This window comes from Macrotis lagotis, chromosome 1 (assembly GCF_037893015.1).
Source record: "Macrotis lagotis isolate mMagLag1 chromosome 1, bilby.v1.9.chrom.fasta, whole genome shotgun sequence".
Lineage (NCBI taxonomy): Eukaryota > Metazoa > Chordata > Mammalia > Peramelemorphia > Peramelidae > Macrotis > Macrotis lagotis.
This window is the reverse complement of record NC_133658.1, coordinates 157520511-157538190: the sequence shown is the minus strand read 5'-3', so window position 1 is coordinate 157538190 and position 17680 is coordinate 157520511. Positions and strand designations below refer to the sequence as shown.

At 39.6% G+C, this 17680-nt stretch overlaps 1 protein-coding gene across 1 annotated transcript in view; it reads left to right on the top strand.

Annotated features, from left to right (window-relative positions):
* LOC141517922 (uncharacterized) overlaps nucleotides 1-16099 on the top strand; it is a 29812-nt gene extending 13713 nt beyond the window's left edge. The window contains exons 7-11 of the mRNA XM_074229451.1: nucleotides 7171-7261; nucleotides 7644-7865; nucleotides 12158-12284; nucleotides 14063-14176; nucleotides 15108-16099. Of these exons, the coding sequence (XP_074085552.1) occupies nucleotides 7171-7261; nucleotides 7644-7865; nucleotides 12158-12284; nucleotides 14063-14176; nucleotides 15108-16099 (1546 nt within the window). The remainder of the gene's footprint in view (nucleotides 1-7170; nucleotides 7262-7643; nucleotides 7866-12157; nucleotides 12285-14062; nucleotides 14177-15107) is intronic.
* The last annotated feature ends 1581 nt before the right edge of the window (nucleotides 16100-17680 follow it).

Sequence of the window (17680 nt, the reverse complement as noted above, 5' to 3'; positions counted from 1 at the left end):
AGAGCTGCAGACACCATCCCTGGGCTCCTCTGGTCTCATGCCTCCATTGCAGCTGAGGCCTCTTCCCAGAACAAACACAATTACAGACTATTTCTGCATCAGGCTCAGGTGTGTGAGCAGAAGCATCCCAGCTGAAAATGGGGAGGGGGATGACCTCACCCCAGGGTAAAGCCCACCTTTGACTGAAGGCAAAAGGATTCAATAGCTTCAACCCTTCCCTTCAAGCTAAGGGAGAAGGTCTGGTTGAGACCTTCTGATTGAGACCAAGGTCATAGACACTCAAGAGAAAGCAATCAGCACCTCCTACTGGCCAGACAGAGGAATTGCATTCAGTGAGTAAAGCTTCTAGCAATCCCAAACCCATGTGAACCAGCCCCTCCCCAAGCAAGGTCTTAGCAAAATGAAGAAGGGTCAGCAGAAAGGTGGATCCATAGAAAAATTCTTGGAAGGAAAAGACCCTAACTCAGAGAGACCTAGAACCTCTGAGGAGAATATGATCTAGTCTCCAGTACAGAAAGACTTCCTTGAAGAAATAAGGAACGAGTTTAAAAATCAACTGGAAAATTTGGGATAGACAATTAATACCTTGCAACAAGAAAACAAATCCTTAGAAAATACAATTGGTCATATACAAAATGACAAATCTCTCAGATCCCCAATTAAATACAAAATGAGAATAAATCTCTCAGATCATCAATTGGACAAATAAAAAATGAGAATAAATCTCTCACATCATTAACTGGACAAATACAAAATGAGAATAATTCTCTCATATCCTCAATTGGGCAAATGCAAAAAGAAAATAATTCTCTCAGAACCTCAATTGGTCAAATGGAAAGCTCTTTCAAAAGTAGAATTGACCAATTGGAAAGGAGTTGCAAAAGGTTAATGAAGAAAACTCCTTCCTAAAAAAAGAATGGAGTCTGCAGAAACTAATGACTTTATGAGACAAGCAAGAGCCAGTTAAACAAAATCAACAAACTGAAAAAATAGAAGAAAATGTAAAATACCTCATCAGCAAAACCACTGACCTCCAGAATAGGTCAAGGAGGGGAAACCTGAGAATTATAGGTCTTCCTGAAAACATTGAAAAGAAAAAAAGCCTGGACTTAATCTTATAGGATCTAGTGATGGAAAATTGCCCTGATATCATGGAACTAGATTAATATTATAGGATCTAGTGATGGAAAATTGCCCTGATATCATGGAACTAGAGGGCAAAGTAGTTATTGAAAGAATATATTGATTGCGGGGGTTACTAGGTGGCATAGTGGATAAAGCACTGGCCTTGGAGTCAGGAGTACCTGGGTTCAAATCCGGTCTCAGACACTTAATAATTACCTAGCTGTGTGGCCTTATACAAGCCACTTAACCCCATTTGCCTTGCAAAAAAAAAACCCCTAAAAATATATATATTGATCCCCTCCAGAAAAAAAGATCCTAAAATGAAAACACCAAGGAATGTTGTGGGCAAATTCCAAAACTATCAGATAAAAGAGAAAATCCTGCAAGCAGCAAGAATGAAACAATTTAAATATCAAGGAGCCACAGTAAGGATTACCCAGGACCTGGCTGCATCAACATTAAGGGATCGAAGGGCCTGGAACGAGATATTTCGAAGACCAAGGGAGCTTGGAATGCAGCCAAAAATCCACTATCCCGCAAAGCTGAGGCTTCTCTTCCAGGGAAAAAGATGGACATTTAACAAAATGGAAGAATTCCAAAAATTTCTGATGAAAAGACCAGAGCTAAATAGAAAATTTGGACATCAAACAGGAGGTTCAAGAGACACATGAAAAGGTAAAAAAAGGGGGGGGCAGTAAAAGAAAAAAAACTGCTATCCAATAAGTTGAAACTGGCTATAATCCAGCATGGGGAATATACCTAGCCAGAAGTGATGGACCTTCATGACCTATCCGTGAGACTGCTATCCAATGGGATGAAACTGGCTATAACCCCACTTGGGAGAAAGACTCTAATAACTCTCAATAATGTTAACTCAATTAGATAGAATGTACTTAGCTAGAAGTGATGGATCACTCAGAATCATTTTAAAAACACAACCTCCTTAAAAAGGGGGACAGGAAAGAGACAGGAGGAGGGAGAGGATTGAATGGGGTAAATCTCATTACACTAAGAGGTACAAAATACTTATGGTAATAGAGGGGAAGAAGGGAGGAGATGAGAAACAACTGAATCTTCTCATAAGATTTGGCTTAAAGTCAATTTACACATACTCAGTTAACTTAAAAAACATAATCTTTCAAGTATTAAAAGGGGAAAAGGGGAGGGGGGACAGAGATAGGGAGAGGGAGGGGGGAAAAGAGGAACTAACAAAAGGAAGGGAAGGGAAAAGGGAAAAAGGGAAAGGGGAAAGAAAGGGGAGGGGGTGATATAGGAGGGTAAACACACGGAAGGGGGTGGTATTCAGAAACAAAATACTCGGGAATACGGATAAAGGGGGGGGAAGGGGAAAAATACAAACAGAGGGAAGAAAGCATGGAAGGCAATAAAGAATTAGTAATTATAACTTTGAATGTGAATGGGATGAACTCTCCCTTAAAACAGAAGCAAATAGCAGAGTGGATTAAAAACCAAAATTCTACAATATGCTGCTTAAAAGAAATTCATTTGAAGCAGAGAGATACATATAAAGGTAAAAGGTTGGAGCAAAATATATTTTGCTTCAGATGAAGTGAAAAAAGTAGGGTAGAAATCCTTATCTCAGACAAAGCAGCTGCAAAAATAGATAGTGTTAAAAGAGATAAAGAAGGAAACTTTATCCTCCTAAAAGGTACCATAGACAATAAAGTTATTTCAATACTGAATATATGTGGGTATATATATATCTATATCTATATATCTATATCTATATATCTATCTATATCTATATCTATATCTATATCTATATCTATATATCTATATATATATATCTATCTATATATATATATATATATATATATATATATATATATATATATATATATATATGCACCCAATGGGATAGCATCCAAATTCTTAGAGAAGAAGCTGAAAGAACTATAGGAAGACAGCAAAACTACTAGTGGGAGACCTCAACCTCCCACACTCAGATCTAGATAAACCGAATCATAAAATAAACAAGAAAGAAGTTAAGCAGGTAAATAGATTGGAAGGAAAACTAGATATGGTAGACTAATGGAGGAAATTGAATGGGGATAGAAAGGAATATACCTTTTTCTCTGCAGTACATGGAACTTATACAAAAATTGACCATGTGCTAGGACATAAAAATCTAATGATCAACTGCAGCAAGGCAGAGATAGTGAATACATCTTTCTCAGATCACAATGCAATAAAAGCCATATGCGATATTGGGCCAAGGAGATATATACCCAGAACCAATTGGAAACTGAATAACCTCATTTTAAAGAATGAGTGGACCAAAAAACAAAGTATAGAAAGAATTAATCATTTTATCCTAGATAATAACAATAATGAAACAACATACCAAAACATGGGATTCACTCAAAGTGGCTCTCAGGGGATATATTATATCTTTAAATGCTTACATGAATAAATTAGAGAAAGAGGAAATCAATGAACTAACCATGTAGCTAAAAAAAATAGAGAACAAATTAAAAATCCCCAATTAAATACCAAATTAGAAATGCTAAAACTTAAAGGATAAATCAATGAAATCGAAAGTGAAAAAATTATTGAATTAATAAATAAAACCCAAAGTTGGTTTATGGGAAAAAAAACAATAAAATTGATAAATATCTGGTCAACTTGATTAAAAAAAAAGAAGAAAGCCAAATTGCTAGTATCATAAATGAAAAAGGTGAACTCACCACCAATGAGGAGGAAATTAAAGTAATAATTTGAAATTATTTTGCCCAACTCTGTGCCAATAAATTAGATAATCTAAGTGAAATGGATGAATATTTACAAAAATATAAGTTGTTTAGGTTAAATGAAGAGATGAAATACCTAAACAACCCTATGTCAGAAAAAAGAAATTCAACAAGCCATTATTGAACTCCCTAAAAAAAAATCTCCAGGGCCTGATGGATTCACAAGTGAATTCTACCAAACATTTAAGGAACAATTGGTTCCAATCCTATATAAACTCTTTGGAAAAATAGGGAAAGATGGAACTCTGCCTAACTCTTTCTATGAAACCAATATGGTACTGTTACCTAAACCAGGAAGAGTTAAAACAGAGAAAGAAAATCATAGACATATTTCCCTGATGAATATAGATGCAAAAATCCTAAATAAAATCTTAGCAAAACGACTACAACAAGTCATCACTAGGATAATACATTATGATCAAGTAGGATTTATTCCAGGAATGCAGGGATGGTTCAATATTAGGAAAACTGTTAGTATACTCAATTATATCAATAACAAACCTATCAGAAATCATATGATCATATCAATAGATGCTGAAAAAACTTTTGACAAAATACAGCATCCATTCCTATTAAAAACACTAGAGAGTGTAGGAATAAATGGACTGTTCCTTAGAATAATTAGCAGTGTCTATCTGAAACCATCAACAAGCATTATATTCAATGGGGAGAGGCTAGAGGCATTCCCAATGAGATCAGGGATGAAACAAGGGTGCCCATTATCACCACTACTATTCAATATCATATTAGAAATGTTAGCGTCAGCAATTAGAGGAGACAAAGAAATTGAAGGAATTAGAATTGGGAAGAGACAAAACTCTCTTTGCAGATGAGATGATGGTCTACCTAGAGAATCCCAAGAAATCATCCAAAAAAACTACTGGAAACAGTAATTTTAGCAAAGTTACAGATTATAAAATAAATCCTCATAAATCCTCAACTTTTCTATATATGTCTAGCAAGATATAGCAGGTAAAGCTAGAAAGAGAAATCCCATTCAAAGTAACCTCAGACAATATAAAATATCTGGGAGTCTATTTGCCAAGACAGACTCAGAAACTTTTTGAAAACAATTATAAAACACTTCTCACACAAATTAAATCAGATTTACATAACTGGGCAAATAGCAACTGCTCATGGATAGGGAGAGTTATTATAATAGAAATGATAATTCTATCAAAACTAAATTACCTGTTTAGTTTCCTACCAATCAAAATTCCAAAAAAATTAATGAGTTAGAAAAAATTGTAAGTAAATTCATATGGAGAAATAAAAAGTCACGAATTTCCAGGAATTAATGAAAAAAAGTACAAAAGAAGGGGGCTTAGCCCTACCTGATCTAAAATTATATTATGAAGCATCAGTCATCAAAACTGTTTGGTATTGGCTAAGAAATGGAGTGGTGGACCAGTGAAATAGACTAGGTGCAATAGCAGGAAATGATTATAGTAATCTGCTGTTTGATAAACCCAAAGAGTCCAGCTATTGGGATAAAAACTCCCTCTTTGATAAAAACTACTGGGAAAATTGGAAGTTAGTATGGAAGAAACTTAGATTAGACCAACACCTAACACCCTTTGCCAAGATAAGATCCAAATGGCTGCAGGATTTAGACATAAAAAATAACACTATAAGCAAATTAGAAGATCAAAGACTAGTTTACCTGTCAGATCTATAGAAAGGGGAGCAGTTTATGACTAAGGAAGAGTTAGAGAACATCACCAAAAACCAACTAGATGATTTCTATTACATTAAAATTAAAAAGCTTTTGCACAGATAAAACCACTGTAACCAAGATCAAAAGAAATTTAGTAAATTGAGAAACAATCTTTACAACTAATGATTCTGACAAAGGACTCATTTCTAAAATATACAGAGAACTGTCATATTTTTTTGTACAAAAACGCCATTCCCCAATTGACAAATGGTCAAAGGATATGCAAAGGCTATTTACAGATAAGCAGATCAAAGCAATCCATAGCCATATGAAAAAAATGCTCTAAATCATTGCTTATTAGAGAAATGCAAATTAAAGCTTCTCTGAGGTACCACCCCACACCTCTCAGACTGGCCAATATGACCAGAAAGGATGGTGATCATTGTTGGAAGGGTTGTGGGAAATCTGGGACACTATTACACTGTTGCTGGAGCTGTGAATTCATCCAACCTTTCTGGAGAGAAATTTGGATCTATTCCCAAAGGGCAACAAATATATGCATACCCTTTGATCTAGTAAACCACTACCCTGAAGAGATGACGAAAAGGGGTAAAAACCACTTGTACAAAAATATTCATAACAGCCCTTTTTGTGGTGGCAAAGTATTGGAAAGCAAGTAAATGTCCTTCAATTGGGGAATGGCTTAGCAAACTGTGGTATATGTATGTGATGGAACACTATTGTTCTATTAGAAACCAGGAGGGATGGGATTTCAGGGAAGCCTGGAGGGATTTGCATGAACTGATGCTGAGTGAGATGAGCAGAACCAGAAAAACACTGTACACCCTCACAGCAACATGGGGGTGATGATCAACCTTGAGGGACTCACTCATTCCATCAGTGCAACAATCAGGTTCAATTTTGGGCTGTCTTCAATGGAGAATACCATTTGTAGCCAGAGAAAAACTGTGGAGTTTGAACAAAGTTCAAGGACTATTCCCTTTAATTTAGAAAAACAAAGACAGATATTTTATTGTCTGATCTAGTTATCTTGTATACTTTTTTGTTTCTTCCTTAAGGATATGATTTCTCTCTCATCACACCCAATTTGGATCAAGGTACAACATGGAAAGTGAAGACTGACAGATTGCTTTCTGTTGGGGGTGGGGGAGGGAAGTAAATTGGGGAAAAATTGTAAGACTCAAATAAAATCTTTAATAAAAATAGTTAACCTGTGACAAATTAAAAAAAATCAGCCCACTTTCAGTTTTCTTATACTGTATTCTTCATTGTTCAGTGATATGGATTGCCTCTCATTTCCAACTTCTGGCTCCTCTGGCTTCTTTTGAGTCTCAGTTCAAATTCTATCTTTTTCAAGAAGTCTTTCATAGGGTGCTAAATGCCAGTGTTTTCTCTCTGAAATTATACCCAAGTTATCCTCTATATATCATTTTGGTACATAATATTTTGCATATTGTCTCCTTCCTTACATTGTAAGTTATTTGAGAAAGGGACCATCTTTGCCCTTCTTGGATTATCTCCTCTAAATGAACTGGATAAGAGCACTGGCCTTGGAGTGGGAGTTTGATTCCAGTCTCCGACACTTGATGCATCTAGCGGTGTAACCTTGGACAAGTCACTTAACCCCGATTGCCTCCCGTCCAGGGCTGTCTGCTTTTGTCCTGTTTCATCTCTGGCTGCTGAACCCGTATGGTTCTGGAGGAGAAGGTGAGACTGGTGACCTAGTACAGGCCCGCTCACTCAAATCCAGTTCACAAGCTTGTCATGACATCCCCTTCCTGATATCAGTCTTCTTTCATCCAAAGATAAAAAACAATCTTAGTTCAAGGCAAGGCTTACGTTGGTTGACTGGACATAGGTTTTTTGATGGTAAACTTTTTTAATTGTCTAGCCAAAGAAAGTTAAGGCTCGTCTTGGTAGTGGTGTTGCGGCTGCAGCGGTAGTCCTTCACATTTGAGGCTCTTCCATTCCCAACCTCCCTCCCTCCTTAAAGAATCTCCAAGCTGTCGTAGGGCCTTCAATGCGACCTGTGAAGCAGAAACACGTGCTGCTCTCCCCCATCCTCACAGGAAGGCCTCTCCGCGCGCAGCGGGACAGGACTACACCTCCCAGAATGCACCGGGCCGCGTTTCCCAGTCAGATCCGATTTCCCAGAATTCACCCGGGGCCTAGCGCCCTGGGGGAAATGGAGTCCGGGGAGCCATCGCGGGGCGGCCCGAGGCGCCGGGCGCGCAGGCGCAGTAGCGTGTCGGAGCCGCAGTGTAGGACTTTGGCCCAGCCTTGGTCTGGAGGTAAAGGCCGCTGGGCCGGCGCGCGCTTGCGTAGGTGCGGGAGAGGAAGCGCGGCGGGCGGCGGGGCGCGGGGCGCGGGGCGCGGGGCGGGGTGGCCCCTCCCGGGCGGCCGTCCGTGGGTCCTCGCGGGAGGCGGCCTTCGCGGAGCGCGCCCCGATTGCGGGGAGCGTGCGGGGCGTGGGCAGCCGGAGCCCCGCGGGAGCGCGCCGGCCCCTCCTGCCGAGTCACTGAAGCCGCAGTGCCCGGGCAGCGGCGCCGCCGAGACGCGCGGGTGCCCGCCCGGCGTGCCCAGAGCGGGCCCGGGCTGCCCGGCGGCTCCCTCCCCTGCCTGCCCCGCCCCGGGGCCCCGCGGACCCGAGCGGGCACCCGCCGTGCCAGCGCCTCCCCGAAGCTAGGACAAGCACGTCACGTGCTTGGCGCATAAAGTAACGGGTCCGCGTGTCTCTGCCCCGGTGCATGGCGCCCGCTGCCCGCGGGGGAGCCGATGGTCACTGTGAGAATGCCAGCATCCGCTCCGTGCCCTCCCCCGCCTGGTGCCAGCCCGCCGCCTGATGCCAGCCAGAGCGCGCCCGGCGGGCTGCCGGACGAGGGGAGCAACGCCCAGCCCTAGGCGGACAATGCGATTTGGTGGGCAGGGCGCCCCCGAATCCTTCAATTCTAGTACATTGGCACTGTCATGAGGGAAGTGAGCGTCACACTGGCTTCTGCCCTGGTTCGTTCGCATCTGGACTATTCTGTTCAGTTCTGAGCACCCCATTTAATAAGAAAATTAATAAAAGGGTAGCTAGGTGATGCAGTAGTTAGAGCATCAGCCCCCGAGTCAGGAGGACTCGAGTTCAAATTCGACCTCAAAAACTTAATAATTATCTAGCTGTGGAACCCTGGGCAAGTCACTTTACCCCCATTGCCTTGCAAAAATAAAAAAAAAAAAGAAAGAAAATTGATAAAATGGGATGTGTCCAACCAGAGGGCTACCAAGCCATAGGAAGATTTGTTGAAGGGATGAGATATTGATCCTAGAAGAAGGAAGAGTTATGTTTTCACAGTAGTTGAAGAATTGTCTGTCATGTTGAAAAGGCATCTTAAAAAAGAAATTATGGGGGTGGCTAGGTGGTGCAGTGGATAGAACACCAGCCCTGGAGTCCGGAGTGCCTGAGTTCAAATCCAGCCTCAGACACTTAATAATTACCTAGCTGTGTGTCCTTGGGCAAGCCACTTAACCCCATTTGCCTTGCAAAAATCTAAAAAAAAAAACAAAACTTAAAAAAAATTATGAAATTTTGAAGACAAGGATGATAACAAAAGAACTGTGGCAAGAGCAGTAAGTCCCTGAGTGAAATGAGGCTAAGAACCACATAAAAGATCCCCCCCTCCCCCAGTAATGTTGCAGGCAAGAGGGAGTTCAAAGAAGGAAAGAACCTCTGGAAGGGTAGAATAACAGACAAAAGCAAGAAAATTGGACTACTCAACTCTTTCTCACCATTTTTCTAAGGAGGACAATCTTTGGACTGGAAATCCAACAAAAAATGATTCAAAATAAAAATCTAGACTGAGTGATTCCTCATTGTGGATCTTTAGAAAATCTTGGAGAATTGGAGGATAAATGTCTCAATTTTCCAAAAAAAAAGAGGAAAGGATGGATTTTGCAGACTGTAGAGAAGTGAGTTTGACTTTGATTCCTGGTAAAAACTCTAGAATTTAGATAAAGCAAATGATATGAGACTACTTAGGGAAACAGTGTTCATTGGGTTCATGACAACTTAATCTCATTTCCTTTTCATCAGGATAACTCTGGCCAAATGGTATAATGAATAGGACCATCTTTAGGAAGATCTAGGTTCAAATCCTATTTCTGAAATATTCTAACTCTATGATCTTGGACAAATCACTTGAATTACTGGAATGTGTTTATATACCAGGCATTCTTTATACAGATGAAATTACAAGTGTATAATTCTATTCTTTGCTTTATCAAAAAGAATGTTTGATCAAACAGCTATTTTATATATGCTGAAATTTTAGCACAACATCTAATAAAATCTCTCATGCTGGGTTTGTAAATAAAATGGAGAAATATGGGCTAGATGATGGTAGATATGGATTTGGGACTGGCTGACAGGCCAATGAGTAGTCTAATAGGCCAATATCAACTTATGTGAAGTTCTCTAATGAGATGCTCATTATTTGTACTTAACCTTGTGCTAGTCTATATTTGTGCCAATAACTTGACTAAGGAATAAGAGGTTTGCATGTTAATTTATAGAGGGATAGCTTACATGAAGAATGACAGTCAGAAACCAAAAAGACCTTGAATACTTACAACAGTGGCTTATATTTAATAAGATCATATTTAATACAGACAAAATAAAGTTCTTCACTTAAGTTCCCAAAATCAACTGTCCATGTGCAGGAAGGGGGCACTGTACAAAAGCCTAAAGTAGAGAAGCTTTCTAGTGCAAGCTCAAGTGGGCCCACTGGATGACATCTCCCGAAAAGCTAATGCTATCCTATGCAACATTAATAGCAACAGAATAGGCAAAGTCCCCAGAGAGGCAAACCATGTGGTCAAGATATATGAAGTTCTTTATTAGGTTCTAGGTACACAACTTAAATAAACTGGAATCTGTCTAGGAGAACAAGAAACACAATAAGGAGAGCTTTCCGGAAAACCTGTGAGGTAGGGATTGCTGGAAGGAATTGGGGAAGGACTCAGCCTGGAGCTGAAGTCTTTAGTAAAACATGAAGAACTGTTCTCTAGAAAAGCATTAGCTGGTTTTGCTAGGACCCAGGAGGCAGGACTCAGAGGAATGTAAGGAAATTGAGCAGATAAGGTCTTGGCCTCAGAAAAAGGAAGAGAAAAGTTCATGAGAGCCTATGCAAGAGTGAAATGGGCATCTTGGAGAGCTAGGATAGTTTCCCCTTAATACAATTCTCAGACATAAATCAGATAAACCCTGTCAAGTGTGTGGTTGAGTGGGTTCTTGTTCAGGTCCAGATTAGATTCAGGGGTTTCTGAGATTCTCTGATATGAAGCATTCCTAAGAAGAATATTAACAATGATTTTGATGAATTGGTTGCAGGAATACTCATTTTTTTAACCACATGTTGTACTGTCATCCCCAATTTAAATATAGAAGAGAAGTTGTGTTTTACCTGAAATCACATCCCTACACATGCAGAGCTGTGTCCTGATTCTTAATTCTGCGTTGTTCTTATTCTACTCTTTGATGCTCATATCATATAGCCATGAGGCATCTGGAGAAGTCAAAACATTTATTCCTTGTGTCTCATTTGAAACAGGGAAGAGAGTAGGAATACTTTCCCTTGAAAGTGACTGAGACACAGAAAGATCTAGTCTTGTTACATATCAGCCCTATGTTCTAACTCAGAAACAGCTTCTTCCCCTGAAGCATATTGTAAGCATAGACAAAGAGTCAAAGTACCAGGTATTAATATTCTTGACTCTTTTCTATGATCTCAAGAGAAGATGATGCAGCCCACTCCTATGCTCTGTCTGACCTCCATTTTTATAGGGCATGGAAAAGGTAAGAAAGTCACATTCACCTGCGATTTCTTTTTTTTTTTTTTTTAGTATTTATTTATTTTTTACAAGACAATGGGGTTCAGTGGCTTGCCCAAAGCCACACAGCTAGGTAATTATTAAGTGTCTTAGGCCACATTTGAACCCAGGTACTCCTGACTCCAGGGCCGGTGCTCTATCCACTGTACCACCTAGCTGCTCCTCACCTGAGATTTCTGGCCTGTTGAGTTTTAGTCAAGACCAGCTCCCTCATATCCTCTTTCTTTTTCCCCAGCCCTGCTTTCTCAAGTGTGCCTTTTATTTAAGAGGTAGATCTAGAAGAGGAAGAAAAAGAAGAAATGGCTCCCATGTTCCTGACAGCCAGGTCCCAGGTGAATTGGACTTTTTTCCCTCTTGAAATTCAGCCCTTTTTCCTGAGCGTATATATTTTCCCTTCCCTCATCAGTAATTTTCTCCAACCAGCTGTAGTCCATCCAAGGATCAGAACCCCCAGGTATTCATTCCTAGTAACTGGGCACATTCTAAGAAGGGTTCTTTGCTATGGTGCTCTTCCTTAATGAAGCACAATGACCTGAGGACAAGGACTTTTTTGTTTTGGGTCACATGCCTCTACCTTATTCCACAGGACCCAAGACTTGTCTTTATCCTCATCAAAACCACTCATATGTCTAAACTATCTACATACTTTTAATTGACTCCCTTCCCCTAGGAGTGTGGGGTTCCAAAATGAACCAGAATCTGTTTGTTTCAGGAATCAGTCACGTTCAAGGATGTGGCTGTGAACTTCACACAAGAGGAGTGGCAGCAACTGAACCCTGCACAGAGGGACCTCTACAGGGATGTGATGCTGGAGAACTATAGAAACCTCATCTCACTGGGTAAGGATGGCTTTACCCTGTGATTCAAAATCTGCCCTGTAGTAAGAAAATACAGCTCTTCATTAAATGGAAGTAAGTACATTTAATTCAGTAAAGATTCACTAAGTGCTTAATGTAGGCAAGGCAATAGGGATAACAAAGGCAAAAGCAAAAAGCAGCCACTAGGAGAATGGGGTACAGCCCGAACACAAAGAGGGAAATACCAGATAATTTGAGGAGGGGGAGAGCAGTAACACCTGGGAGCACCTGAATGGGGATCAGAAGGTGGCCTGCTTGCTATATATTCCAGGACTGGTCTTGATATATACCAGGTATACCAGTTATATAGTATATAGATTAATCTACATTAACTAAAGTTAATTTTGTTTTGCAGAGGAAATGTTTTGAACTACTTGACTGTTATCTATCCATGAAGGTTACAAATCCTATTGTTACACAAAGAATAGGTAAAGAATAGGGTCCTGGAGAGTACAAGGATCTCAAAAGATGTGAATGCTTTAAAAGTGATAACAGGAGGATTAGGTACCCTGTTATGGGAGAAAAGGGCAACCAGGTGATACAGTGGATAGAGTCAGGAAGTCAGGACCTGAATTCAAATCCTCAAAGTCTTAGCCACTCACTAGCTGTGTGACCTTGGGCAAGGCACTTAACCCTATTTGCCTCAATTTCCTCATCTGTAAAATGATCTGGAGAAGGAAATGACAATTAACTCCAGAATTTTTGCAAAGAAAATCCTAAAATGGAGTCACAAAGAATTGGGCATTACTAGAATGATTAAACAACAACAACATGGTAGGAAAAGCACACAAATTAAGAAGTGGGTGAAAGTTAGCAAGGAATCCAGAGCTGGGAAGAGACACAGGTGAAATTTTATCATGGCTCTACAGACATCAATAGTTCCCTCAAATTCCTCAAATTTGAACTAGACAGACAAAAATGTGTAATAATATACAATGGACCTTGGAGGGAAAATGCAGAAAGTATGTAAAAATCTATGATGAGATAATATAGTAGAAAAAAATAGAATTTTCTGAGACCAGTGATAGTGAGAAAAGATAGAAGTAGCCAAAGTGTCTGTTTCCTCCTTGCAGTTTTTGGGGAAACCTGGACCTTAAAAATAGAAGAGAAACCTTCTATTTAAAACCAAATAGGAGGGAAGAAGGGAGAAGGGCATATTATAGAAAAGCAGTGTGACCAAGTTTTTGGTCAAATGAAAGCTAGACTAAATAAAGTATGAGTAATTGTACCTGTAAACGAGGATAATAAAACACCAGGCACAAAGGAGACCAGGAAGGGTCTAGAGAGTAGTTATTTAGAGAAAGGAAGGGCCACCACATCACCTGCTTATTGGGTAGAGTTATAGCTTAAAAACTGGTAATGGCTGTGGAGCCTCAAACTTGGTTATTTGGAGTTTTGACGTGTCATTCGGGTCAAAAATTTCAATTCTTTTTTAGCCTTTGAGACTAGGTATTTCTGTTCCTATTTATAAAATTAAAGTTCTTCAGTTCATAGAATTGAAAACAGGTAGTTCATTATACCTCTTTAAAACCCTAGAAACACAAGCCTAAGTTTTCTTCAAAAAGCTCTGCTACTACTTCTACATTTTTTCGGTCATTCCCTGTGATTTTTCATGACCTATAAGAGGAACATGGTCTAGATGTTGTATAGGTCTTTCAAATTCTTGTCAGTGTAAGTCTGTATTTGCCTTGTCTTTCCTTGCAAAAAAAGGGTATATATCAGACTTTGGGGACAGATTCTATTCCCTTCTCTATAAACAGGGCTTCCAATTTCTAAACCTGATGTGATTTTCCAGTTGGAGCAAGGGCAAGAACCATGGACACTTGATTTGCATGGAACTGAAGAAAAAGCAGCCCCAAGAAATACTTCTCTGGGTAAGTAAATTAAAGGGAGAAAAGGAAAGGAATAAGTATTTATTAGAGCCCTACTAATGTGCCAGGCACTATATCAATCACTTTTCTACAAATATTTCATTTTATGCTTATAACATGCCTGTGAAGTAGGTGCTATTATTATCTTCATTTTATAGTGGAGGAAACTGAGGCAGATAGCAATTAAGTGACTTGCCAGGATTATTTAACTAGTAGGTGTCTGAGACTGGATTTGAACTCAGGTCTTCCTGTCTCCAAACTCAAATATTACAGCTGTGCCACCAGATGCCTGTGCAAGTGAACCAGACAGATAGGACTTAGTGGAAATAGCAGCCCAGATGTTTAATGAGAGAGATTTCTTCTGTTATCCCAAGGGTCAATAAGATTGCTATTGTAATGGACCCAGATAGCAGAGTTTTCATACATTTTATGACTTAGGGGGTGGTGGTGGAGAGTCTCTTTTTTCCCTCAGTTGTCATTCTTGTGCTTCTCTTTTCATGGTATTCCAGCTCTTTCCTTTTCTTCATCTTTTCCAAAGACCACTCTTCCTTATTTAATACTTTTGTATCTTCCTACTCCATTCTAATTCTTATTCTTTCCTTGATATTTCTACTCATTACCTTCCCCTCCACTTAAAGATGACCACAATAATATGCTACCATAGTCCTAGATGGGGATTCTCTGATGTTTTCTGCTCACATTGATAATCACTCACTGGCTCTGTCCTTTGTTCCCCTTCCTTTTCCTATTTCCTTGACTTTCCACAGTTTACAAGACTTGCTGGACAATAGAGATCTAGCCAAGAACATGACTACTCAGCACTTCTTATTTGTAGTTTGTCTCCTTTTTTCCACTACACCATTTTATTTTTTTTCCAGAAAGAGAATATTCTGTCCTTATCACAAATTACATTTGTATGTTCTCTTGGTTTCAGACTGGGAGTATATCCCTGAAATCCAGGAAACAATTCGAAAGCAGAATATTTCTGAAGAAGAAGGATTACCAGGCACATTAACAGAAAGAATCAGAGGGGAGATTTCTGTACCTCAGGACAAAGTGGAGAAGCAGAGGCAAAACTCTGTAGGGAGAACAAGAGAAAAATCTCTTTTTCATGAGAGAGGTTTCAAGCAAATATCAATAAATCTTACCAAAAAAAGCACTAAAGAGAGAGACCATGAATGTAACCAGTGCAGGAAATCCTTTTTTGATCGTTCTTCCCTTAATCGACATCAGAGAACTCATACTGGAGAAAAGCCCTATGAATGTAAAGAATGTGGGAAAGCCTTCAGCCACAGCAGCAGTCTTAGGAGACATGAGATGACCCATACAGGAGAGAGTCCCTATGAATGTAGTGAATGTAGGAAAGCTTTCTATGACCGTTCGTCCCTTGCTGTCCATGAGAGAATTCATACTGGAGAGAAGCCTTATGAATGTGATGAATGTGGGAAAGCTTTCTTTGACAGATCATCTCTCACTCGACATCAAAGGATTCATACTGGTGAGAGTCCCTATGAATGTAATGAATGTGGGAAAGCCTTTAGTCAAAAAAGCATACTTACTCGACACCAGCTAACACATACTGGAGAGAAGCCTTATGAGTGTAATGAATGTGAAAAAGCATTCTTTGGCCTCTCATCCCTTATTCGACATCAGAGGACTCATACTGGAGAGACTCCCTTTAAATGTAATGAATGTGGGAAAGCCTTTTTTGACCGTTCATCCCTTACTCAACACCAGAAAATTCATAGTAAAGAGAAACCCTTTGAGTGCAATGAATGTGGGAAAGCCTTCAATCAAAGAAGTCACCTGAATCGACATCAGAGAACCCATACTGGAGAAAAACCCTATGAATGTAGTGTATGTGGAAAGGTTTTCAGTAGCAAATCATCTGTTATCCAGCATCAACGACGTTATGCCAAAGAGTAACTCTGGGAATATTATGAATTTGTGGAGAATTTCATTTATCCTTTTAACTTTATTCTATTGCCAATATTTAAGATGGGATGAGACCCCATTAAAATATTAAAATGGGGAAGTCTAGCTAACATGTTTCTTAAATCTGCTACCATTTTTAGCTGCTATTCTATCCCCCCCCTTTCTTTTGCTTCCTAATTCCTTGAACAAAAGGCCAATAGGTACCATAAAAATTTAGTCAGGCATCATAAAAGCAAAATGTAGGTCTAAGAACACCATTAAAACCAATATTCCCTAGTCATTGTTAGGGCTCATCATAAAGGGGAATATGGGAGGGGATATTGAAAGATATTGAAAAGATATTGAAGATATTGAAAGAAAATCCCAATTGCCTCATGGACATACATACATATTCCCTTATGTGATAATTTGTATTGGGCCCCACACTAGTTGAAGGTTTAGACTCTCAAGCCTGTGGAACCCTCTACCTAAACCAAAAAGCATCAACCCTTTAAGAACCTGGAAACCTTGATAGCAGGGCTGTAAATACTTTCAACAGTCAACACATAAGCCTTCCAACTCTACTTTTGACTCCATTCTGTGCCACTTACCAACTTGCCTGAGATCTGGCTCTTCACTTCTGACTTGGGACTTCTATACCCTGATTCTTAGGTTTTCTTGGACTTTGGCCTTTCTAAACTTCAGTTATCATAAACTCTAGCTTTCAGACCTAACTTACTATTTCTGATCCACTATCTATTAGCTTCAATTACTCTTGCTTCTAGGCTTATTAAGTGTTGGCTTTCTACTCTTGACAGATGTGATACCAGCCTCACCGTTCTCTATTACAATTGAACCTACCTCTTGCCTATACTTTCTCATTACCCATTCACATCTTAATCCTTTATCTTCTACTGAAACTCTTCTCAAAGGTTACTTGTGGTTTTCTTCCATCAAAATTCAATAGCCTTTTATTCATTACCTACTGCCTTTCTACTCCATATGATACTTTTGACTGCTGCTTTTAAACTCTCCTATGTTTCCATAATATTACAACCTCACTTTTTCATGCCTCCCACCAATTATATACTTGCTTATAGCAAGTTTTTCTCTAAAGACTGGCCCTTGGTTTCATCCCTCCAAATTTCTCCTTTAGGAGAAGCCACTTAATGATTTCAGTTGTATTATTGTGTTTCTTGTTATCAATTCTTCAGTGATGTTGGAATCCTGCTATAAAACCTGGTAAACCTGGAAGTTAAGAGATTCATTTAGCTAGGCAACCACTGCAATCAACACAGCCAGTCTTACTGAAAGCTGGGGCTGCACCAAAGTTTGAGTTTGTTTCCATGCAATTATAATGAGTTTTGGCCAAGTGTAGGATGCAAAGGTCACAAAGATGCTTAATCTAAGGGGATAAGTGAGCATATCCATGAATGTGAAGGCAAGTGTTTGAGGAATGTTCTTAGTTCTTCATGACTGATATAAGTTGGCATGATATGATAGGACCAGGGCATTTGTGGCCTTCTATTAACTTGGCAAGATAGAATGGCAGTCGTTCCTTCTTCTGGTATCTTAAAGGATTTGTGATTAAGA